The sequence below is a fragment of the Leptodactylus fuscus genome, chromosome 3, assembly GCF_031893055.1.
Source record: "Leptodactylus fuscus isolate aLepFus1 chromosome 3, aLepFus1.hap2, whole genome shotgun sequence".
NCBI lineage: Eukaryota > Metazoa > Chordata > Amphibia > Anura > Leptodactylidae > Leptodactylus > Leptodactylus fuscus.
Window position 1 is genome coordinate 52,402,398 of NC_134267.1, and position 26,884 is coordinate 52,429,281.

The 26,884-nt window shown below is 41.9% G+C and overlaps 1 protein-coding gene across 4 annotated transcripts in view; it reads right to left on the minus strand.

The window, feature by feature from the left end:
- Nucleotides 1–26,884, minus strand: part of VRK2 (VRK serine/threonine kinase 2) — an 81,850-nt gene that overhangs the window by 8,237 nt on the left and 46,729 nt on the right. For all 4 annotated transcript variants that reach the window (XM_075267584.1, XM_075267583.1, XM_075267585.1 and 1 more), the window contains 2 exons: nt 16,895–16,953; nt 4,075–4,259 (listed from right to left, as the gene is read on the minus strand). In XM_075267584.1, the coding sequence (XP_075123685.1) occupies nt 4,075–4,259; nt 16,895–16,953 (244 nt within the window). The remainder of the gene's footprint in view (nt 1–4,074; nt 4,260–16,894; nt 16,954–26,884) is intronic.

Genomic DNA, 26,884 nt, shown 5'->3' on the forward strand with positions numbered 1-26,884 from the left:
CCGGCTTTCCTGTGCACACGGAGCACAGCGTTCAGCCGGCTGCAATGCCCACTAAGTGAGGCTCTCCAGCGCAACCGCCAGAAGCCTCACTAATCTCCGCTAAGCCACGCCCACCACTTCCGTAGCGAGCATATAGCTAACAATAATTAAATAATGGTATGGTGCTTTCATGCCGCAAATACAGGAGCTATGCCTACAGCATGACTTTCGGGTCTCAGCTAAATTACATAGCCGGGACCAGGGACTAGCCGTCAGAGTTGGAAAATACTCTGACTCCAGTGGCTTAACCCCTCAGATGCCATGATCAATAGCGATCACAGCAACTGCAAATAAGTTCTTTGGAATAACCAACTGTGTTGCTGTTGCTGTGTTCCAAAGAGCGCATTTACATATTAACAAAAACTAATATTTCAGCAATAGTGGCCCCAATTCACAAAGGGAAAACACATTTTGATTCAGGTGACCCTAATCTATATTGCAGGACTAGGTTGAAAGCTGAGTTTTCTTTAAAACCAGAATCAAAATGACCTTCTGATAAGTCATAGATACAGGATGTCATTAAATAGCATCTTTGATACGAAGTAAAAGGCTACACTGATCAATGAAACCCTTTTGTCACCGTACAGAGATTTTTGGAACTAAATTCTAACCCAATGTCCTACGTAAAGGGCAATTGGTCCAAATGATTCTTTTATTAGAAGGCTGTATTACGTTTCCAGTAATAAATATCTGAGCCATGAAAACATTTTACCAAAGTGATCCTTTCATTTTTACTTAGGATATACAGTGTAATATTAAAGGGGTTGTCCCATCTCAAGGATCCTATGTATACTGGTAGCTAATGTAAATTTAAGCCTTTTCGTAAATATACCGCTTTAGAAATTCTGCTTTGTGTGCCTGCTATGTGAACTTATTCCTCCCATTGTTTATACAGTGCTGCTATAATCACGGACCTAAAGGACAAGTGACGTCACTCACTTACTGCCCATGCCAGCAGGACAATCCATTCAGCTAGTTGCAGTTTTGCTGATAAAGCTGAGTCTGTTATCTTTCTATGTAAACACACAGATAACACTGAGTACATTCTCTACAAGCATCTGCATATTATCTGATCTGTATAAGTGTTGTGAGACTTCTCTGGCCGTTTAGCAAGAGGGAAGGGGAGGGAGGAGAAATATAGGAAGTGAAAAGAGAAAGCTGAACCAGACTGCAGAAACACTGAGATGGAAAACCCCTTTTAATTCCCCCACCCCAGGTGGTTTACCTAGTAACATGTTATATTATAATATTCACAATGAAAACCCCCCAAAATGAACTATATTATATTATAAATGGCCTATACTACCAACCATCAAGAGTGGCTTAGCGAATGTTCTTGGTTGCGCTAATTGAGGTGCACTTTACGGCCTGCTGTGAACACAACACACCCTAAATCCGTGGACAATGGAGAAAAAAAAAAAAATGAGACCGCAAATAAAATTTGTCCAATAAAAATGTTTAATGATACTGGCTGGGTTCAATTCTCTTGTCGTACAAGTATTGAACCTTAAGTCCCTCGCTACAATAAGAAGTAATTGTATCATAAGAGAAAGGTGACAATCGGGGGATCATGTAAAAATTACATATTCTCAATGGTCGCTAATTAGCCATGCAAAACCTCCTCAAACAGATATTCATTTCTATTAGGAATGATTACTATGCAAGCCTACAGATGTCAATACCACAGTCATTGAAATTCTTCTTCCCCTACTAATTGAAGGTTGTAAAGCTCCAGTGCCAAGGTTTCCTTCCAAAGAGCTAATTTATGACTAGAAGGATATTTTATGTCTTCAGTCGAAGCAGCTTAAAACACAGCAAATCAGAACCATCTGTGTACCGATGCTTGAATCACCGTTTATCTATCAGACCATCATTCTTGTTAGTTTGCACCCTGCATTCTTGGCTGCCGTGCACGTCCCCGTGGCCAAATTTCATAAGATATATTAAAAATTTAAAGCATCTTGACCCTTCCACATTGCAAGTGCACTGGATAGAAATCGTCTTCTTTCTGTGCAAGATATGTCTGAAAAAGGTCACCGGCTGATGCTTTTAATTATGCTAAGCAGGGATGGCAAAAAAAAAAAAAGCAAGACTTTGCCGTCTTCACTGGAAATGCTGAATGTAATCACATAGTCATTTACATTAAATAGCAAATGTTTGCATTCACTTATCACTTGGATATATTGTTTCATGATTCCGCCGAAACTGTATTTACAAGTACAATTTGTGCATAAGTAAATATTAACAGTGAACGTATCGAAGCTTGCAACGAATGTGTGACTATACTGTACAAGTGGCATACACGGCTCTGCGCCTTGTCCGGGACACCATCATTCCCATAGCTGTTCTCTCGGTATACTGGTAAGATTACACTAAGTCTGTATTATATTGGACTGCTACATCTTGGTAGCAGGGAGAAGTCTGTCTTGGAAGGAAAAAGTACGGTAAGTAATATTCTGTATAGCGACTATACAGAATATTCCTTACTGTCTCCTTCCCAGACAGACTTCTCCCTGCTACCATGATGTATCAGCCCAATGTAATGCAGGCTTAGTGTAGTGCCCGTTACAGGACCTGCAGATCTTGTATCCTGCTGAGGTTCATTTACTCAGATAATACTTCTCACTACCTAAACCATATTATAAAGAGGGAATCTGTGCGGGAAGAAATCCTACTCATAATTATTCTATAACTTATACGGTGGGAGAAAAAGCAGACTAGCAAAGCTGATCTCTCAAACAGCTGCAGATCCAGAACTAACAGACCCCAAAATTCTATGAAAACTACTGGTAAGGATGTAACTTAAAGGGATCCTATCATTGGATACCCTTTATTTTCTGACTAACATGTAGGAATAGCCTTAAGAAAGACTATTCTTCTCCTACCATTAGATGTCTTCTCCGCACCGCTGTTCGGTAGAAATCTGAGTTTTCTTCGGTATGCAAATGAGTTCTCTTGCAGAACTGGAGGTGTCCCCAGCACTAAAACAGCCCCAATGCTGTGAGAGAACTCTCCAGCGACACCTCTATCTTCTTCTGGAACGCCCTCTCCCTGCGTCTTCTTCCGTCCAGGGTTTTCGTCTTCTAGGCATGCGCCGGGCCTCAGGCAGAGCCGACTGCGCATGCCCATGGCCACAAGAAAATGGCCGCTTACACAGTAAGCTGTGTAAGTGGCCATTTTCTTGTGGCCATGGGCATGTGCAGTTGGCTCTGTCTGAGTACGTGACCACTGAGGCCAAACAGAAGCCTCAGCGAAGGGCACGGGAACTCTCTATCTGAGACGGTCCATGGTTTTGTGACCACTGAGACCAATCAGTGGCCTCAGTGAAGGCCACAAGAACTCGCTACCTGAGACCTCCTGAAGTTGTGTGACCACTGAGACCAATCAGTGGCCTCAGCGAAGGCCACAGGAACTCGCTAGCTGAGACGTCCCGGGGTTGTGTGACTGCTGAGGCCAATCAGTGGCCTCAGCGAAGGGCACAAGAACTCGCTACCTGAGACCTCCTGAAGTTGTGTGACCACTGAGACCAATCAGTGGCCTCAGCGAAGGCCACGGGAACTCGCTATCTGAGACGTCCCGGGGTTGTGTGACCACTGAGGCCAATCAGCAGCTTTAGCAAAAGGGATGTGGGATGTCACAGCTGGCAAGGAGTTTCAAGAAGACACCGAAGCAGCAGGACCAGACCACGCTGGGAGGACACTGGAGCAACAGGAACAGATTTTTTTTTTTTTTCCCCCCAACTTCCCCAGCTTTTTTTGTCCGGACAACCTCTTTAATATAAGAAGACACCTAACACTTCTGACACCCCTTCCCCTTCTGATCCTTTTACTTCTGTAGAATTTAGAGAATATTGCTTGCAATGTAACCAATAAGCTTCAGCTCTATGTATCCCAGCATGTCCCTATGAGTTCAGCCTAAATATGTGTCAGCCAAACTGTTGCTTTAATATATAAAATACGATGTATTTAGAAGAGCGGATAATCTTCCATATCTGCATTATACAATAATACCGTAAATGTGAGGATATTTATGTACCTTTTTTTTTCTAACTCCTGCAGACGGTTTCTGGAAGGATTGTGCATCTGAAATAAGCAGCGGTGAACTAAGACTTGTTCCCATAGACTCCAGAGCCTTCAGCAGGATTCTCTTCAGGTCGGCATAATTTGGCTTGTTACTGTACTGCAATAGGGAAACTTCATCCATGAACTTGGCTAGTTCTTCTGCAGATGCATAAAACAGATCTGAGATTTAGTAGGTGTACAGAAATACAGGACATGAAAAGAAACAGTTGTACATTATAAACTGGGTCACTGCCCTTTTGCCCTTCTGAAGAAGAGAATACTTAAAGAAACACAGGATTTTTTTTTTTTTCTTGATCGAAATATTGTTTTTGTAATACATTCTATGAACTTTATTACTTTTGGTTAACCATGAGAAAGAAACCAAGAGAAACAGATGCTATTTTTAATAAAACACCAACTGAAATAGAGTTTAGACTTTGTTAAAGGGATTGCCTGATACATTTTTTAACATCGATAAGTGCTACACATGGGGCCAATAAAATCTAAGAAATGTACTAGCATTGAATTAAAAAAATATCTTGGACAATTTCTTTAAAGGGATTCTACCATTAAACTTTTTTTTTTTGTGGATAAGACGTCTCTTACCTTTAGACGTGGTCTCCGCCGAGCTGTTCCTCAGAAATACCGTTTTTTACCGGTATGCAAATAAGTTCTCTCACAGTGATAAAGGCGGGTCTCAGCACTCAAACAGCGATGAGGGCGTCCACACCGCTGCCAGAGAAGTGTCTCCAGCACCGCCTCCTTCTTCGTCCGGCGCATCATGTTCAATGTCTTCTTCCGGCGCAGGCTCGTAACTTAGCAGAGCAGAGCAGACTGCACAGGCACACAGGTCAAGGGAAAATGGCCGCTTGCACAGTATTGTTAGCGCCCATTTTCCCGTGACCTGTGCGCCTGCGCAGTCTGCTCTGCTCTGCTAGGTTAAGAGCCTGCGCCGGAAGAAGACGTGGAACATGACACGGCGGATGAAGAAGGAGGAAGCGCTTGGAGACACTTCTCTGGCAGCGGTGGTGACACCCTCATCGCTGTTTGAGCGCTGGGGCCCGCCTCCATCACTGTGAGAGAACAAATTTTCATACTGGTAAAAAAACGGTATTTATGAGAAACGGCGCGGCGGAGACCACATCTAAAGGTAAGAGACGAATAGCCTTTCTAAAGGCTATTCCAATGTCTTATCGACAAAAAAGTTTTAATGGTAGAATCCCTTTAAAATTGTATTTTTTCTGTCTACCACGTCGGAAAATTTACGTCTTCTCCAGGCCGCGGTTATGTAGAAATCCCGGTGTGAGAAAAACTCTCCAGCGCCGCCTCCATCTTCATCTGGAACGGCCTCTCTTCACGTCTTCTTCAGGCGCTGGGTTCAAACTGCGTAAGTCCGCTTGCCACAAGAAAATGGCCGCTTGCACTTACTGTGTAAGCGGCCATTTTCTTGTGGCCGGTGGGCATGCACAGTCGGCTTTGCTCGAGGTCTAGAAGTTTGAACCCAGCACCAGAAGAAGATGCGAAGAGAGGCCGTTCCAGACAAAGATGAAGGCAGCGCTGGAGAGTTCTCTTGCAGCATTGGGGATGCCCCCAGTGCTGCGAGAGAACTCATTTGCATACCAACAAAAACCGGGATTTCTTCCGAACGGTGGCCCGGAGAAGACATCTAAAGGTAGGAGAAGCATAGCCTTTCTTAAGGCTAGTCCAACGTGGTAGGCAGAAAAAATACAATTTTAATGATAGAATCCCTTTAAATATGAAAAGGAAGAAATATGCAGGAAATGTTAAAAATCAAGAGAACACTACAAAGAGGTGGGAGTAGCTGCCTCTATTAGACACGTGATCACGTGATCTACAGGAGCCCCCCAAACATGGTGGATACATAGTTGCATATTACATAGTCTGAGTTGGATTAGGTGGTTTTGGGACACCAAATCTAGATGAAAAAATAGAAAAATCCAGCCCGGTGTTTGTAAAGCTGAAGACATATTGATCAATTCTAAAAGACATCATGTACAAGAAATCACTCTCATGTTTCGGCCAAGTATCCCTAGTCATAATGCGACAGTGCGCCCGAAACATGGTCAGTGATTTCTTGTACATGTCATCCTGGTAATGGATTTATAAAGTCCGCCCGACATGGCAGACCTAAATCACCTCTGCCAGTGAATATCATCGCAACAGACATATTTTGCATTGCAACTGGGGCTCCTATAGGTACATCAGTACATCGTAAAAAATAAAAAATATAATAAAATATAGCATCCCAATCACTCTGTATATAACAAAATGACAAAAAATAATAATAATAATAATAATAAATAATAATAATAATAATAATAATAATAATAAAAAATCACTCTATAACACTTTTATTGTAAAGGCACAAAAATAAATACCTGCAAATTAAAATCTATAAAACTAGAAATGGATAAAAAGAACCCCAAATAAAACAGAAATATAGATTACAAAACATACATGAGAATAATAGAAGCCCAGCATCACCATAATCTCTTCCAAACCACTTACTACTGTATATATGCTGTTTTACATCTACATTCATGAAAAAAAAAAAAGAAAAAAACCTGTGCTTTATTTTATATATTTCCATGGACCCACAGTCCATAAAAGAAAAAAAAAAATGAATGTGTGAAGTACTACATTGAAATGAATGGATACATATGCTGTTTGCAAAAAATACAGATGGCGTACGTATTTTAGTTGCAGACGTGTGAATAAGATCTAAAACTCAATTGCTTAAAATTTCATTTGTTTCCATTCCTAAATCCTCTATGATTGACACCTGATCAGATCTGTAATGGATTCCGCAGGATCTCACTAACTTGTGATGGGAACGATCAGTTTTTGAAGAACAAACGTATTTGACGGGCACCATGTCAAAGATCACTGATAAGAGATATACCACTCACCTACAGTAAACACGCCATGTATATATCCCAAAGAAGAAAGGTGGCGTGTGAAACTGAAAACAAGCACTAAGGCTATAATACACTGCCTGGCCAAAAAAAAAGTCGCCTTGTGCAACAAATTACCGTTCCATCCCTGATATAATTATGAACTGTTCATGTCAGGAATTTGCATATATTCTTGAATATATATAATTGAGCTGTAGCCTGTCAAGTGCAGATCATAAATAAAGGTGTGAAGCGATGTCTACCAACGGAAGAGCTACCAGAGGAAGAGATGTTAGTGCCTTCAAGAAGGGGCAAGTCATTGGATTGCATCAGGCCAACAAATCGACCAAGGAGATAGCCGAAGTAATTGGTATTGGACAGAGAACTGTTCAGCGTATCATACAAGCATGGCGAGATGGTGGAGAACCCCCCTCCAACCATGGAAAGTGTGGGCGTAAGACTATACTCGAAACTCGAGGTCGTAGGTCCCTAAAGCGACTGGTGAAGAATAACCACCGGAAAACCACCTTTGAGCTCACACAGATGTTCAACACGACGGAGCAACACATTTCGGAGCGAACAATGTGACGAGAACTCAAAGGAATGGGTCTCAAAGGAATGGGTCTTAACAGTTGTGTCGCCACACGAAAGCCATTGGTGACAGAGACCAACAGACGTCGGTGTCTGTCATTTGCAAGAGACCACAAGGATTGGACCCTAGAGCAGTGGAGAAAGGTCATGAGGTCAGATGAATCATGTTTCACATTGTTCCAGAGTGATGGTCGTGTCTGGGTGCAACGAGAAGCACATGAAACACTGGAATGTGCTGGAAAGGAACCTGCGCTGTCACTCACCACCCCCAACGAATCTGCGTAACCTGGGCTCCCTGATACTCGAGAATTGGATCAAAATCCCTGAGTCTACACTACAGAACATTATAGACTCCATGCCGAGACGGATGCATGCTGTTATTCGTGCTCATGGTGGTCCAACTAAATATTAACACTCGCGACTTTTTTTTTGGCCAGGCAGTGTAATATTCACATGATAAAAACATATAAACAGGTAAATGCATTGCAGAACAGTCTAACAAAGTAGATATTGATAACCGGTCACCAACCAGATCACTCCTGGATGTTAGGACAGGGTAACATATTAAAGGGGCTCTATCAGCAAAATCATGCTGATAGAGCCCCACATATGCGTGAATAGCCTTTAAAAAGGCTATTCAGGCACCGCTAAAATTATATTAAACTACCCCCCAGTTTTAAAATAAAACCCTAAAAAATAATGTTATCTACTTATGGATTGTGCACGCTGGGCGGGAATTCAGGGTGCACTGTATTCTTCATCCACGCCTCTTCTTCCTCCGATGTCCTCCAGTCCCGTCTTCCTCCGGCGCTCGCGAGAGAACACTGATATAAAAAAAATGGCCTGGGTGCCTGCTCAGTAGCCGTAGTAGCAGCCGCATGCTACTGCGCATGCGCCCAGGCCATTTTTTTATATCAGTGTCCGCTCGCAAGCGCCGGAGGAAGACGGGACTGGAGGACATCGGAGGAAGAAGAGGCGGGGATGAAGATGAAGACACACCCTGAATGCCCGCCCACAGTGCACGATTCGGAAGTAGATAACATTCTTTTTTAGGGTTTTATTTTAAAACGGGGGTGGGGGGTGGGGGGGTAGTTTAATATAACATTTACGGTGCCTGAATAGCCTTTTTAAAGGCTATTCACGCATATGTGGAGCTCTATCAGCATGATTTTGCTGATAGAGCCCCTTTAACCAATCTCTTGTACAGGAGACGAGAAGGACAGGAATAGGGGTAAATGACAAACTCTGACGCAGCAGAGTCAGGACAATCATTTGCAAGTCAGATAAGTGCAATAAATGTCAAAAAAGAAACATGAACTGTAACTGTGCAGATGTTGGAGGATAACATGCAAGAAAAAACTGAAAAACAGAAAACATTACAAGCATGTAGAGAAGAGGGTGCGGAAATCAGGAGAATAGTAGAAAAAGTTCCACAGTAGCCAGGTCTGTTGGTGAAGCCCTTCATGAGGGCGAAGCGCAGCCAGCATGTCTTCCATTGTGCGAAGGTAGAGGAACTCCTTCAGCCAGGAAAGGAGTGTGTGTGTGTGGGGATTGGGATTTCCATAACCTCGGGATGACCGATCTCGCTGCCACTATCATGAATCCCAGGAGTTTGCGGATAGGTTTCCTAAACTTACGGGAAAATAGAGAAAGAAGCAGAGGAGCCGGATCGTCCTCCAGCATGACTCCCGTGACCTGCGTGATGAACCCACGCACCCCAGTCCAGAAGGGACGCAGAAGGGAACATCTCCACTAGATGTGGGTCATTGTGCCACGTTCCGTGAGACACCTCCAACACCTATCAGACGTGGAGGGGTAAATTTCATGGAGCAGAGTCGGGACTCTGTATCATCTGGAGAGAATTTTATAATTAGTTTCCTGAGCTTTACAGGAGATGGAAAATTTATGACACATGTCGAAGGCAGATGACCACACGCCCGGAGGGAAAGACACTCCCAACTCCCTCTCCCACCCCCCAACAAAGGCTGGTAGGATGCCCTCAGGAAACTTTTTTTTTTTTTTTTTTAACCATACACATAGTCCTGCATGTCGGACTTTGTGCCCGGTTAAAAACGATTTCACCATGGAGAAGCACAAGACGCTCATGGGCGGACACTTTGCAAACCCATTCAAGTGAATAGGTTTGAAAACTGCCGGGTTTCCGTCTCCTGTCCAGTTTCTCGGGCAGAAGACGAAAACCCGCAAAGCGGAGACTGGGCGCAGGTGTGAACTCGCCCTTAGTAGTATGGGAGGACTGGATTAGTGGTTTGCAGAGAGAAGAGATAAGTATGAAATTAAGTATGTCATTTCATGCAGGGTGAGGTACTTTTCGGGGTCACAATATCTATGTGTGAGGGCACTATTACCTGTAGGGGGTATAATAGGACAATATTAGGCTATGTTCACATCTGTGCTCCACCTGGGGATTCTGTCCCTTATTCCACATTAAAAATACTGAGAGAAAAGTCCTACAATGCAGATGTGAGCCTAGTGTTACCTATGTGTAGAGGCACTATCACCTATGGGGGTGGGATATTTAGGACACGTGCCTGTGTATGAGGGTGGCACTATTACCTATGGAGTAACTATTACCTGTAGAGGGAGGATAATTATGACACTATTACGTATGGGGGACATCCCGCCAGAAACCAATACAGGTATTTCTACAATCCTGTTTTGTGCTATTTAACAATATGTTAACATCAGGGTTATAGCTGCCTTCAACGGACTATATGCTACATATATATGGGCACAGAATTACTAATGGCCTTTGGAAGACAACCATAAGGCTGAGCTGGCCCTTCGTGAATATACGTTTGACACTCCTGACTTTCATGCTGCGGTCACAGTGGTTCTAGGTGTTATATGGCTAAGTAAAAAGTTGTCACAATACATTCACTGCACTGGATAAGTAATGCTACTGATTTTGAAGAGGGTCCTCCAGCGCTCCAATTATTAGATATGCAGAACAAAGGGGGTGCTGGAATACTGTTGCACCCAGCCTACTCTGATGACACAACTGTCACATGACCGACCCCAGCCTAATCTACGTACTAGTAACAGGAGAAAGTGGAGTCGGTGACCAAGTTATCTTCCTATGCGTGTAGTGTCCTTGCCTGATAACCGGTCCACAATGTAGAAATCATGGCTGCGTTTCAGACAAGTGACAGATTATAGAAAGTTCCTGCATTCATGAAACCAATCAAAACAATAGACTGTCACTACTGAGATGTTTAGAGGAAATCTTCAAAACTCTGCAAATTTTTAACAATTTATATTTATTTACCAAAATGTTTAAACTTTTAATTGTCTACAAATCTAAGACTGTGTTCACATAGAGGAATTTGCCGCAGATTTGGGTTTGGATTTCGCCTCCAGTTATGAAGCAGATTTCTCCCAGAATCACAGCAAGATGCAGAAAAAAGAGCATTCAGCTTGATCTTGCTGCGGATTCCGGAGACTCCCTCCTGATTAGACCCATTCATCCTGGCCTAATCAGGAGCGGGTTACTGCATCGGCATCCATTCACGGCTAAACCACAGCAAAAATGGCAGCTTCATGCTATGGGGGTGTTTTTCAGCTGCAGGGACAGGACAACTGGTTGCAATTCAAGGAAAGATAAATGTGGCTAAGTACAGAGATATCCTGGAAGAAAGCCTCTTCCAGAGTGCTCTGGACCTCAGACTGGGACGAAGGTTCATCTTCCAACAAGACAATGACCCTAAACACAAGGAGTGGCATCGGAACAACTCTGTGACCATTCTTGACTGGCCCAGCCAGAGACCTGACCTAAACCCAATTGAGCATCTCTGGAGAGACCTGAAAATAGCTGCCCACTAATGTTCAGCATCCAACCTGACGGAACTGGAGAGGACCTGCAAGTAAGAATAGCAGAGGATCCCCAAATCCAGATGTGAAAACCTTGTTGCATCATTCCCAAGAAGACTCCTGGCTGTACTAGCTCAAAAGGGGGCAAATACTCAATACTGAGCAAAGGCTCTGAATACTTATGACCATGTGATATCTCAGCTTTTTTAATAAATTTGCAAAAATATCTACATTTCTGGTTTTTATTTGTCAAGGTGGGGTGCTGATTGTACATGAATGAGAAATGAAATTAACTTTTTTTTATTTTATTTTAGCAAATGGCTGCAATGGAACAAAGAGTGAAAAATGTAAAGGGGTCTCAATACTTTCCATACCCACTGTATTAACCCCTAGATAGGTAGGTTAGGGTCAACTGAAGCAAACAGTGTTTTTTCCCTTGAGGATCGCTGCCGCTATTGCCAAGATATTTTTGCTTTTGTCAATATGCAAATGTGCTATTTGGTGCAATGGTGGCATAAACACTGGCGACACCCTTGTTGCTCCAAATAGGTCATTTGCATACCGACAAAACCAATCATATCTCGGCAACAATAAGACAGTTTTACAAAGGGAAAACACTGTTTGATTTAGGTGACTCTAACTTATCTGCTGGCTTCTGGTGACAGAGCATATTCTCTTTGGAAATGATCCTTTACACGCCGTATAGACAGTGTTCTTCCTTTCAATGATGCTAAGGGCTCGTTCACATTTGCGCCCGATCTCCGTTTATACAGGTTTCCGTTTCCTGCCTGGAACTGGGCAGAAAATGGAAACCTGCAGGCATTTTTCAAACCCATTCATTTGAATGAGTTTGAAAAGTGTCGGGCCGTGACCGCCGGTGAGCGTTTTATGCTCTCCACTGCGAAAGGTTTTTTTTAACCAGACACAAAGTCAGACATGCAGTACTCTGTGTCCGGTTTAAAAAAAAAAACGGTTTCACCACGGAGAGCATAAAACACTCACCAACGCCCACAGCCGGGCCCAGTCTGTCAGGTTTCCATCTTCTGTCGACAGAAGAGGGAAACCTGAGTACGGACTTCGAACGCTAGTGTGAACCCTGCGTTACATGTTGACGTTGCTGCAATATGGTATAAGATGTAGTGTAAAAGAACTTATGCAGTGGGATAACTACACAGATCTGTAAAGAATTGGTGGCAACCACATCTTAGGTTCTCACCCAGCCTTCTCTTAAAGGCTGCTTTCACACTAATCCATTTTGCGGACTGTAAAAAGGATGTTGTCTTTATTTTTCGACATCACCTAGCAATGAATCTGTGAATAACAGACTTGCACAAGGACGGCGCACGGATGAAGAAAGAAAAAAAGTTTCTTTCAGCTTGAACAGAAAAAGACTTAACTACTGACTCTCTAGAAAGGACTGTTAACAAAGCAATCGCTTTACTAAGAGGAAGCCATTGCAATGAAAGTCACCTGATTGCTTGTGGTCTAAGTCAGGGGCATAAATAAAGGCTCTCAGGCTCTGGTGCAAAAGTTCAGCTTGGGTCCCCTGCACAACTTCTCACACCCACTGAATGTGTCCCTTTCTTACATTCCTTTCCCCTTTTGTGCCATAACCTCCCTTACAGAGTCCCTCCTTGCTACTGACCAATTGATTTTTTTTTCCCTTTCTGACAGTGGAAGGCTGTGTCTCATAAATCTTCTCCCTCTTGCTGTCCAGAAGGCAAAGGGTCATAAATTTACTATGGACACACTGATTTCCATCAAAGGAAATTAGAAAGGAGATCAAAGAAGTTTATCCATCCCTAGCATGGTGAGGGTGACCTTTAGTCTCCTTTGGTTTTTGGGCTCGGAGGCAGCTGTGGCCACTGCAACCCTTATGGTTACCTCAAAAACGGCTTCGACCATAGATGCAGACTTGCTGGCTAGTCATTCAAATAGATCTAGTCTGCCAGAAACAGATCCTCATTGCTTCAGCTCAGACAGGGAATTACAATAACAATATTGACTGTTAGGAAGTGTTCACACATAGGAGTTTGATGCTGAATTTGCCTCCCATCCTATTCCTACTAGGAGGCAGTAGCTGATTTTTTTCTTCTAGCTGATCTTTTCAGCTAACGGAAAAAATAAGCATCTTGCCTTCAGGTGGATTCCAATTGAAATGAATGAGAGGTAGAAAATACACTTTTTGGTGCAGAATTTTGAATTTGCCACTATATTTTGCCTTTATTGGGCAGGACTACTCTTCTCCAAATCCAGCATCAAATTCTGCTTCAAATTCAGCGCCAAAATCCTCCTTGGTTTTTGACAAGCCTGCCTGCTTCAAATTCCAAAACCAGAAATTTTCTGTTTGACAAATACGGGACCCTTATTTTGTACAGGTCATTCTCTCTCCCTCTCTCTCTCTCTCTCTCTCTCTCTCTCTCTCTCTCTCTCTCTATATATATATATATATATACACACACACACACACGCTGTCTACCAATAAGTATTTGGACACCCATGCAAATGAAGATATCTGCGGCCGTGCAGTACGTCATGCCTTCAGCCGTTAAATAGGAAATAGCATTGGCATTAGTCACATGCAAGATGCCACGAAGTTCAGAGTTGTCCAATTTGGAGAAAGGGGTAATTGTGGGGTACCACAGAACTGGTCAATCCTTAAAGGACATAGTAAGTGAATTAACTGAATTACCCAAAATCGATAGTGGCCTATGTGATTACGAAGTGGAAAGTGAACGGTGATTGTTGGAATGTGCCCCAAGTCAGCAGACCCCAAAACTGGGAGATAGAGACCGAGGAGTGCTGGCCAGAGAACCCGCACCCAACCGATGGCTCACATACACCAGGAGTGTCACCCGGCATCTGGGAGTATTGTGTCACTCAATACCATCCGTAAGGAAGCATCTGCTGGTTCTACCAACTACTGAATATGAATAAATGTTATTGTTCTATTCTACCACAGGTGTCCAAATACTTATTGGAAGACAGTATATATATATATATATATATATATATATATATATATATATATATATATACTGTATATAAATATATATATATATATATATATATATATATATATATATATATATATACAGTCCTATGAAAAAGTTTGGGCACCCCTATTAATCTTAATCATTTTTTGTTCTAAATATTTTGGTGTTTGCAACAGCCATTTCAGTTTGATATATCTAATAACTGATGGACACAGTAATATTTCAGGATTGAAATGAGGTTTATTGTACTAACAGAAAATGCGCAATATGCATTAAACCAAAATTTGACCGGTGCAAAAGTATGGGCACCTCAACAGAAAAGTGACATTAATATTTAGTAGATCCTCCTTTTGCAAAGATAACAGCCTCTAGTCGCTTCCTGTAGCTTTTAATCAGTTCCTGGATCCTGGATAAAGGTATTTTGGACAAACAATTCAAGTTCAGTTAAGTTAGATGGTCGCCGAGCATGGACAGCCCGCTTCCAATCATCCCACAGATGTTCAATGATATTCAGGTCTGGGGACTGGGATGGCCATTCCAGAACATTGTAATTGTTCCTCTGCATGAATGCCTGAGGATTTGGAGCGGTGTTTTGGATCATTGTCTTGCTGAAATATCCATCCCCAGCGTAACTTCAACTTCGTCACTGATTCTTGAACATTATTCTCAAGAATCTGCTGATACTGAGTGGAATCCATGCGACCCTCAACTTTAACAAGATTCCCGATGCCGGCATTGGCCACACAGCCCCAAAGCATGATGGAACCTCCACCAAATTTTACAGTGGGTAGCATGTGTTTTTCTTGGAATGCTGTTTCTTTTTGGACGCCATGCATAACGCCTTTTTTTATAACCAAACAACTCAATTTTTGTTTCCAAAATGAAGCTGCCTTGTCCAAATGTGCTTTTTCATACCTCAGGCAACTCTATTTGTGGCGTACGTGCAGAAACGGCTTCTTTCTCATCACTCTCCCATACAGCTTCTATTTGTGCAAAGTGCGCTGTATAGTTGACCGATGCACAGTGACACCATCTGCAGCAAGATGATGCTGCAGCTCTTTGGAGGTGGTCTGTGGATTGTCCTTGACTGTTCTCACCATTCTTCTTCTCTGCCTTTCTGATATTTTTCTTGGCCTGCCACTTCTGGGCTTAACAAGAACTGTCCCTGTGGTCTTCCATTTCCTTACTATGTTCCTCACAGTGGAAACTGACAGGTTAAATCTCTGAGACAACTTTTTGTATCCTTCCCCTGAACAACTATGTTGAACAATCTTTGTTTTCAGATCATTTGAGAGTTGTTTTGAGTAGCCCATGATGCCACTCTTCAGAGGAGATTCAAATAGGAGATCAACTTGCAATTGGCCACCTTAAATACCTTTTCTTATGATTGGATAGATCTGGCTATGAAGTTCAAAGCTCACTGAGGTTACAAAACCAATTTTGTGCTTCAGTAAGTCAGTAAAAAGTAGTTAGGGGAATTCAAATCAATAAAATGATAAGGGTGCCCACACTTTTGCACCGGTCAAATTTTGGTTTAATGCATATTGCACATTTTCTGTTAGTACAATAAACCTCATTTCAATCCTGAAATATTACTGTGTCCATCAGTTATTAGATATATCAAACTGAAATGGCTGTTGCAAACACCAAAATATTTAGAACAAAAAATGATTAAGATTAATAGGGGTGCCCAAACTTTTTCATAGGACTGTATATATACTGTATATATATATATATATATATATATATATATATATATATTGAGCTATCTACCTGCAACATGAATATAATAGTTAACAACAAATCCAGAATCTACCATTCCTTGTACATGGTATATAATACAATTTAAGTTTTTACAACAGTGTACAATATCCATATACAGTATACATTCTTCTAGAACGTGAGGGTGATAGGCTTGTTCTACTCTTCGTTATATGAGAGATTTTTAAGGTATCCCTATGTGACAAACGAGCAGCCCCTTTGGCAACAAAGATGTAAAATGACTTTGGCCCCAGAGGGCACTGTAATGTTTATTACATTACCATATGGCGGTACAAATTTCTATTTGCATATGAGTTTTTGGCACTCTCTGTGATTGGAATACACAAATTAATTTAATACCGCATGTTTATTGTGCGTGTACACATCTGAATTGGAGAAATGAACAAAGGGATCTGGTTAGTTTTTTCCCATTTCTACACTATAGGACTTGTATGTTTTGTAAAATCCTTTGTGTTTTATTTCCGATTGAAAAAAAGCTATCAGGGTTCATGTATCACCTCTGACCATTGCTGCTAGATTGCTGCAGTATTAATAGGCCATTGTTACAGTTCATTACATATACTCCTTAGAGCACAGCCAGATTCTTTGCATTTAGGCAGCGTTCTATTGAAGTGAAACATTGGGGCTTAAACAATCTGCATCACATCTTGAAACAACAAATTAGCCATTGCTCACGACTTACGGCATCCGTCTTCTCGACCACACCATTCAGTGACAGATTGAGGGAGTTCATCCCAGAACCTACAAAATGAAATGTGATACATTGATATTGAGAATATATTTCAGTCATGTAGTATTGATGCAGATTAAACCATTTATCCTTTTGTAACAAGAATAACACAATATAAGTACGCTTCATTTTAATTGCTTATCAATTTATTGCTTTTTTTTTTTTTTTTTTTTTTTTTAGAGGTTTTGGGGCAACATATTTTAATAGAAATTCGATATCCCCTACTAACATTCACACAGAGTTTTGTCTGCCTTCAATCAGCACTAAATTGTGTTCTTTATATTAGATAAGCTCCCTCTAGTGGTGGCTACAGGCAATCAAAATTGTGAAGTTATGTGCTAACCTCTGGAGCACAGACCTGACCTCTGCTCCTATGATGCACAAAGTGTTCCGAACAGATCAAACCTCCAATGCAAGTTTATTAAAAAGTTTACCTGACTCCCATAAACTTGTGTTTGACTGTCTAAATGTGGTCAGGCTGCAGAGGTGATGCAATTCAGATTTACCATGTGCAGCTTTTAAAAAAAAAAAAAAATATATATATATATATATATATATATATATCTTACTCTAGTAAGGGTGGTGATATGAAATATAAGAGTAACATCTCAGGACATAAGTGGTAGATTAAAAGATAAATCAAATTAATTAAACATCACACAACCTTTGATCGCTTTTGCAGAAATTGTTGGTAGTGCAAATTGCACCAAAACTAAGTTTAAAATTTCACATAATGAAAAATCTTCCCCTCAGTTCTAAGATGAGATGATATTTTGTGACAAAACTATGCCAAGAGGATTGATCAGTTTTTTTTAAAGAGGTTATCTAGACAAAAATGTTATATTTTCAATAGGTCAGGGGAGGTGAAAAAAATTAATAATAAAATAATAATAATAATAATAAATAAATAAAAAATTGTACTCTTCTTTCCCTTGTGCTCAGATGCCTACCAGCATGTTCCAGTCCTGCCAGTCCATTATTATTTTGTGACGGAAGTCCCAGGCCCATGGCCAGTCAGCGGCCTTAGCGAAGGACACATGATGTCACTTGGTAATTTTCTGATGCCAGAGATCAGGGCCAACCAGTGGACCCAGGACATCACACCGAGCAAGGATTTGATTTTGACTTCTAGAAGAGAGCACAGAAGGACTGGACCACGTTGGGAGAACACCAAAGCCCAGGGACAGGCGATATATTCTACTATATAGTCTACTTTAAAAACAATTTTTTGCTCGGACAAGCTCCTTAACTCTTTAATTGCTGTTCAGCTTCTAGAGTTTGAATTTGACCAAAATCTGCATCAAACTCTGCACATGCCGGGTGGATTTTTCTGCCTCTGATTTACTTCAATGGAATTTATCAGAATCTGCATTATGACTGAACATGGCGCTTATTTTTCCACTTGCTCAAAAAATTCAGGCAGAATTTGGAGCCGATTTTCAGACAGAATCCCTTGAAGCATGTCCGTCACCAGAGCCCCAGCATATGAACCCAGCCCCACAGATAGATAGGTTATGGTCACCAATTTACAAGGGAACATTGATTGATTCAGGTGACACTAACCTGTGGCATATAGCGCTAATCTATAGGGCTGGATTGAAATGATTCTGCAATCCTGCAATCATCTTTTATGAGAAGAAAAGGTAACTAGTAGAGATGAGCGAGCACTATTCGAAACTCCTGTTTCGAATAGGACGCACCCATAGGAATGAATGGACGCAACTGGCACACAGGGGGTTAAGCGGCCGGCAGCGTCAGCGTGCCGGCCACTTCCATTCATTCCTATGGGTGTGTGCTATTCGAAACGGCCATTTCAAATAGTACTCGCTCATCTCTAGTAAGTAGTTCTCTATAATCTGCCTGTGAAAACTTGACTACAATTTTTATATCCAGTTTTCTAATCCTGCGATGTACAGGTGTCAATGATGTGTCATGTATTATGTATTAGTAAATTTCTATACAATGTTGTAGTACCAAGGCAAATACATCATATACTATCTTATTCAGCTTGTCTGGAGTGAAGATATTCCTGTATAAGGTGAAGGCACCACATTGCAGAAACGTAGTTTTTTGTTTTTTTTTTTTTGGGGGGGGGGTTGTTGCAGATTTTGTTACTTTTTTGAACCAAAGCCAGGAGTGGATTGAGCAGAAGTATAAGACTTTCCTATATATCTCCCATTTCTGTTCCCACTTACCATCCGTTTTTATGGATCCCTCATATATTCTAGTACTAGTGAATTTCAATAAATTAGAATATCAATTTATTTTCGTTAGTAATTCAATTGAAAAAGTGAAACACATATTAAATTACACATATATTGCAGAGTGAACTTTTTAAAGTGTTTATTTCTGTTAACATTGCTGATCATGGCTTACAGTCAAGGAAAACCCAAAAGTCATTATCTCAGAAAAATTATATAAGACCAAATATAAATAAATTATTTAACACAGAAATGTTGGCCAAATGGAAAGTTTGTCCAGTAAATGCCCTCAATACTTGGTCAGGGCTCCTTTGCATGAATGACGGCATCAATGTGGCAAGGAGGGATCAGTCTGTGGTACTGCAGTGGTGTTATGGAAGCCCAGGTTGTATGATAGCAGCCTTCAGCTCATCTGCATTGTTCAGTCTGGGGTCTCATCTTTCTCTTTGAAAATGAAAAATTCCATCTCCAAAAAGCTTGTGGGCAGAGGGAAGCATGAAAGGCTCTAGAATTTCCTAGTAGATGGCTGCACAAACTTAGGTCTTGATAAAACACAGTGGACCTACACCAGCAGATGACATGGCTCCACAAACCATCACTGGTTGTGGAAACTTCACACTACACCTCAAGCAGCTTGGATTGTGTACAGCGGCCTCTCCACTCTTCCTCCAGTCTCTGAGACCTTGGTTTCCAAATGAAATGCAAAATTTACTTTCATCTGAAAACACCTTTGACCATTGAGCAACAGTCCAGTTCTTTATCTCCTTGGCCCAGGTAAGATGCTTCTGGCATTGTCTATCGGTCATGAGTGGCCTGACACATGGAGGTGACACTTGTAGCCCATGTCCTGGATATGTCTGTGTTTAGTGGCTCTTGAATCACTGACTCCAGTTGCAGTCCACTCCTTGTGAATCTCCCCAAAATTTTTGAATGGCCTTTTCTTAACAATGCTATCAAGGCTGCGGTTACCTCGGTTGCTTATGCAACTTTTTCTACCACATTTTTTCCTTCCACTCAACTTTCCATTAATATGCTTTGATACAGCACTCTGTGAACAGCCAGCTTCTTTAGAAATGACCTTTTGTGGCTTACCCTTCTTGTGGAGTGTGTCACTGACTGCCTTCTGGACATCTATAAAGTCAGCAGTCTTCCCCATGATTGTGTCGCCTACTGAAACAGACTAAGGAAACTTTTTAAACACTTAGAAAGCCTTTCTAGCTGTTTTGTTAATTATTCTAATTTTCTGAGATAATGACTTTTGGGGTTTCCTTGACTGTAAGGGCTCCTTCACATCTGCGTTGTCCACTCCGTTCTGCAGGTTTCCGTTTCCTGCATAAAACAGAGGCAGGAGACGGAAACCTGCAGGAGTCTTTCTCACCCATTCATTTGAATGGGTGAGAAAGATGTCCGGCCGTGAGCGGCGGTGAGCGTTTTGCGCTGTCCGCCGCGAAACCGGGTTTTTTAATCCGGACACAGAGTCGGACATGCAGTACTCTGTGTCCGGATTAAAAAATCCGGTTTCGTGGCGGAGAGCGTAAAACGCTCACCGCCGCTCACGGCCGGACCCGGTCTGTGCTTTGCGTCTTCTGGCATGCAGAAGACGGAAAGCACAGAACGGAAGGCTGAACGCAGGTGTGAACCTAGCGTAAGCCATAATCATCAACATTAACAGAAATAAACTCATGAAAAAGTTCTCTCTGTTTGTAATGACTCAATATAATATATGGGGTTCACTTTTTCAACTGAATTACTTAAAAATTTTGATGATATTCTAATTTATTGAGATGCACTTGTATATGGAGGGATCCATGAATACAGACAAAAATAGAGCATGACCTATATTTTGACGGTCCTTTATAATGAACTGGCAACGTATTGGTCATGTGAGTAGCCCCCTATTTACAGAAAATGAAATTAAAGCAGCCATGTGGATATAGGGTTAGTCTGAACTCCTCTGTCACAGAAAAAGAAAAGCTGCAGCTGCATCCCCCTACAGACAGCCTAAAATAGAATCAAGCTTCACATTTCTTAGATATTAATTACTAATATCTATGGTCACTGCCAGCGCTGCACCTCCCATGAGGCAGACTGAAGCGACCGATTTATGCCGGGGCCCCGGGGGAGGGCGGCATTTTTGCTGACCTAAGCCAGTCCTGGACTGGCTTAGCGTCACCGAGAGGTGGATTGGGCGGCCCTGTAGATGCGTTGCTGCTCCAGCGGCCGCCCCTCATGCTCAGGCAGAGAGCAGGTCCTCTCTCTGCCTGCTCTCGACGCTCACTCGGTCCACCCCCTCCACTCAGGGGGGGGGGGGGAGGCTTTCTGACGTCAGCCTCAGGCGGCACAAACCCTAGGTTCACCCCTGGTCACTGCATAGTACCAGACTGACTTGGTTCTGTTCATCCACACTTAATTCACTTGGTTTGGGTACCATCTACCTCTATAGAAAGTACCTCCCACATGTAGCTAGTTGTCACCTAAGGCTACGTTCACATCTGCACAATGGAGACTCCACCACAATGTCCACCAAAAATCAACATAGGAAAAAGGACTGGAATTTTTCTTTTCCCTTATCAGTATATCTTTGGAGTGTGGGAGGAAACCCATGCAAACACAGGGAGAACATACAAACTCCTTGCAGATGTTGTCCTTGGAGGGATTTGAACCCAGGACTCAGCGCTGCAAGGCTGCAGTGCTAACCACTGAGCCACCATGCTGCCTGGAATATTTTCCTATGCTGGTTTCAGTTTAAAAATGACAGACACCCTGTCAGACCCCATTATAGTCAATGGGGTCTGCTGGACTCCGTGTATAGCCACTGTTTTATTGATCTGCCTCTCTGTTGTCTGTGTTCTCCAACGGACCTGAACAATGGAGAGGAGATGTGTGCACGAACCTAACGTAAGTGATGATTCATCTGCTGAGCAGTATTTTAACATATGGCCTTCTAGTACTACTTTGTTTCTATTGGTACCTACTCACTAAATAACAAGGCACAGGATGCAAGATATATGCACTATATATATTGTGGGAAACCGCTCAGGTAGATGCTTGGTAACAGTGCAGGAAACAGGGAATACAGACACCGGGTTACACACAAGTTTAGGCTTTATTCACTTGCAATACATTAATTGCCTTTGCAAAGGCAAAACCTTCTCGGCTGAGACCTAAACTAAACACAAGCAAACTTTTCCCTATCTATACAGAAGCCTGGCTACCAGACTCCCACCTTGGCAACAACAACGGGTGGCACAGTACCTGCTCTGTAGCTTCAGTTTGGACAGGTCAGCTCTGTCAGTGTGGTGTCACACTTCCCAGTCCTCACACACAGACTATTATCAGGCCTTGATTAGTCAGCTGACCTCCCTGGTGTGGGTCTTTACCATACACCCTTTAGCTGCCTGGCTGGAATGTACCTGTCTTCCCAGACCACACCCTTCACTCTCTCACATACCCCCCCTCCTCAGTTCTGACCCCTCGGGGCGAACTCCAGACACCGGACTGGAGATCCACACAAGGCCACCTTTAGCGCCTGAAAAGCACTTTCGACCTGGTCATTCCACTGCACCACAACGGACCTTTTACCCTTTAGAAGGCCAGTCAGGGGAGCAGATACTGTGGCAAAGTTGGGTATAAACCACCTGCAATATCCAACAATGCCCAGGAATTACCGAACTTGTTTGGTGCCATTCCCGGATAGCGTCGACCTTGTTGACCTGGGGTTTGATTATACCACGGCCGACAACATACCCCAAATAGCGTGTCTCCTCCATCCCCTCCATATACTGTGTATATATATATATATATATATATATATATATATATATACAGCAATATTCAAATTTATTAAATCCAGGAAATAAAAGACAACAATAAATGCTGGATTGAATAAAGATTATTATTATTATTATTTTAGATTTTGTATCCTGTGCTTTGTTTCTTGATAAGTAGTTCATGAATTGTGCACAGGCCTATTGTGGGATAAATAACCCAATATATGTTGGTGTATCGCTTGATAGCTAACCTAAAGCTAGTACTTTTCTTTTAGTCGTTCTCAATGGATGATATAAACCTACAGTACAGCTTTATATACGACCCCATGTACATGACTAAGTGTGCATCCGAGTTGGGGCCAATTTTTCAGTAGAATGCAGTTGGGTGACATTCAGTTATGCACTCACCTCTATGGAGGATTCTGATCCTTTCTATCCCAGTGAAAGGGAACAGGATAGGACCTGCTCTGTGATCATCACAACATAATGGACCCTCGGACGCCCCCTTGGATGGGACGCTTGGACCTGTGCATGAGGTGTCTCTCTAATCAAGCAAGTCAGGATTTTTATCTTAATATAAATGGATATATACATGTCAACCAGTGGTGTACCTAAAGTCTTGTGGGCCCCGCTGCAAACGTTTGTCTGGGGCCCGACCTCATCCCTACAGTGAATTCTTGCTTGTGATGGTTACAGGTGTTAAGGAGTTTAATCCACCTTAGTGTGGTTAGGGTAATCTGTGAGCCTCCTTGGCTTATGGGCCAGATGAAAGTTGTAATCTCCAGTGCTTATGGGCCCCCTAAGGCTCCTGGGCCCCAGTACGACTGCAGCCTCTGCACCCCCTCAAGTTACGCCCCTGATGTCAACAAGTTTACAGTGATCACAGTCTCTCCACTATACACAGGGAGATAATGTATTTGAACAAAGGTTTCCCGAGATATAGGACACTCTTGGGGTATGTTCACACAGCATTTTATCACACACATTTCAGAGTGTAAAAACCTTGTATTACGTACTAATATACACAAGGAACACATCTACAAATACTGTCATATCAATGAGACATATGTGCCGTAGATCTTCTATGCGTACGACATGCCAATGAATGGAAGGCTTGAATAATAAAGTAAAAAAAAAATGCACTGGAAAAAAAGAAAAAAAATCAGACGCTCAATTCTCTTAAAATATGCAGTGTAATTTTACAACATGCTGTGTGAACATGTCCCGAGGGTGGATTCGCACACGGCAAATTTGGTTGTAGAAATTTCTGTGACTGAAGTACAGTTCCTTTTAACTGAATGAGGTTGTTTTGGTGGATTTTTTCCAAGTCCCATTTAGAGGAACAGGATAGTAGTAGAAATTTCTATAACAAAATATGCCATGTGTGAATTCATCCTTACAAAAACAGACTTGGTTATACAAACTGGAAACGGCAACAGCAGAGGAAAAAGTTTTTCAGTACTGAACATATTGGGATTGTATATACTGTAGATGAGATGTACACATTTGCAGCCCCTAGACCCAAAGCATGACCCGGACCTTGTAATACTTCCTAGTAATACAAGTAATAGTGAAGGAAGTAGGGGTCCCTATTGTAGTGGGCCCCATAGCAGCTTCAAGGGCGCCCCCTGTGGTTTGTATATCGTAGCCTGTTACTTCTGCTTATTATCTGCTACTAGCAATTATAATTTAACAGGAAACGTTCCCTCATTTACAGCTCCCACCGAGACCAGAAGGCAGACATTTGTACGAGCTGTAAAGTATTACAGAGGTGTAATAAAAAATGCAACAATGCACCGTACAAAGACCAGATGAATGGGATGAGCTGAACAGAGACGATACTAAGGGTGTAAAAACTTGTGAGGATATATATATTTCCTTCATAAATAGATTTGGCAGTGGAATGCGGTCAAGAGGTCTCCTATTAGTCTTTGCCAATATTCTTCCATCTTCCACAGCTCTAGTATCCTCCTTGTACAAGAGATTAATATTGTGATTACAAAGCAAATGGAGGGTTTCTAAAACTGTCAGCCTTGGCACTGAACTGGTATATAAAATGGAGCGCTGTTTAAAGGGAATTGTTCAGTGTGTTCCGTTTTTGTGCGTTCTTTATCCTTTTCCAATGATATTCACTTTTATATTCATATATGTATTATTCATGGTAAGAGGCTTAAATTCATACATAATAAGAGCAAAGCAGAAGGAGTCGTTCGGATTCTTCTAACTCAGTGCATTTAATGTTGAGATTACCATTTTTTAAAGCCATATAAACAACAATAGTAGGGGGAAAAAAAGGTTAATCTTTCAAGTTTGCTTCTGTCTATTAATTTGAGACATTTTCTGGATGAAGTCCTTACAAAATTAAAACTTCAAATTAACGGTGAGAACACAATCAATATTTAAACGCCGCGTCCTTCCCGACCTCCGGGTACTAAGCGAGGGGCAGGTTACGCTGGGAATTAACCGCTTAGAGGACAGACACTGCACAACCTCAAAGTGGAGTCAGAACCCTCTATTATACGATTTACTAGGGGCAGGTAATGATGACAACTCTGTACAGCGCTGCAGTATATGCTGCCACTATTTGCATGAATTAAATAGTAATAATAGACCATTTTCGGGTATGTGTTCATTCATGACTATGTAGTTTAGTGACAAAACTGCACACAGCAACAGATCACTGCAAGACATATAGTATAAGAAAAAAAAGACTCTGTTCCTCAACTGTTTCCCCCACCCATGATAAATTGATAATTTACCAAGATTTGGATAAAAATTCTCAGAGTAAAGCTAGGTTCACATCAGCATTCAGGTTTCCATTTGGGGACCCCCTCATCCACATAAAAAAGTGGTTTCCAACATGTGAACTTCCGCGTGGCTAGCCGTGACAGTATTCCGATGCGGTGCAGCATCCCGCTCCTGATTAGGCCAGATGAATGGGCCTAAACAAGAATATGTCTCAAGCCACGGACGTCGTGGCTGATTCAGCTGCGGAATTCGCAGCAAGATAGGTCATCTCGCTTCTTTTGTCCGCTACTAGCTAGTGAAAAAAAAAAAAAAAGTGAGAAACTACCATTGAAATCAATGGGAGCCGTTATTGCAGGCAGATTTTGAGGCAGATTCCGCGTCAAAATGCGCCTGCAAAAAACTCCGCGTGAACTAGCCCTAAGGAAACCCACGGACCCCATAGACTATAATGGGGTCTATGTGGTTTATGTCTGGTTTCCGCCCGAAAAGTGCGGAGAGAAAAACACTGCTTGCGGAGAGGGGATCGGGATCGCAGTACAGAGACCGGACGTTGATGTGAACCGAACCTAAGTCCCTATTCACATGACCATGTCCCATCCAGGGCTTTGGAGTCGGCAGGTCAAACCACCAACTCTGACTCCTCTATTCTTCCACAGTCTGACTTCTTCATAGCTGGCAGCAATGAATGTAGTAAAGATTCTCTAATTCATGATAAAGCCAGGGATTGATTTCTATGAAAGTAAATATGTAACAAAATACACTTCTAATTATACAATATTAATAATCGTATAATATAATTCTAAATAATAAATCATTTTATTTTGAAGTTTTTCCAACTTCACCCAAAATTGGTCCTGATTCCACCTTCATACCCCTGGTTCTGGTCTATGTACGGGCCGTATTTCCTGGACTGACCATGGGCTTGTGGATGGTACGCACTACATCATAGTAAGTAATGGTGTAGTGAACTCCAAAATGGCTGTGATCTCAGTACAGTAGTGATCGGGCCATTCGGGAGCTCACTGAATCCTAACTTAGTATCACTCACACCCGTGGTGAATTTAGGAAATACAGCCTGCACATGGACTGTTGTGTGAATAAGGTCTGAATATTCTGTAAATCACGGGAAAACTTTCTACATTCTACAGAACTATTTCTATCATTTTATTAAAAGCTTTAGGGTATTATTCACATGTGTAGGTTTTGATCAGCTTCTTGAAACA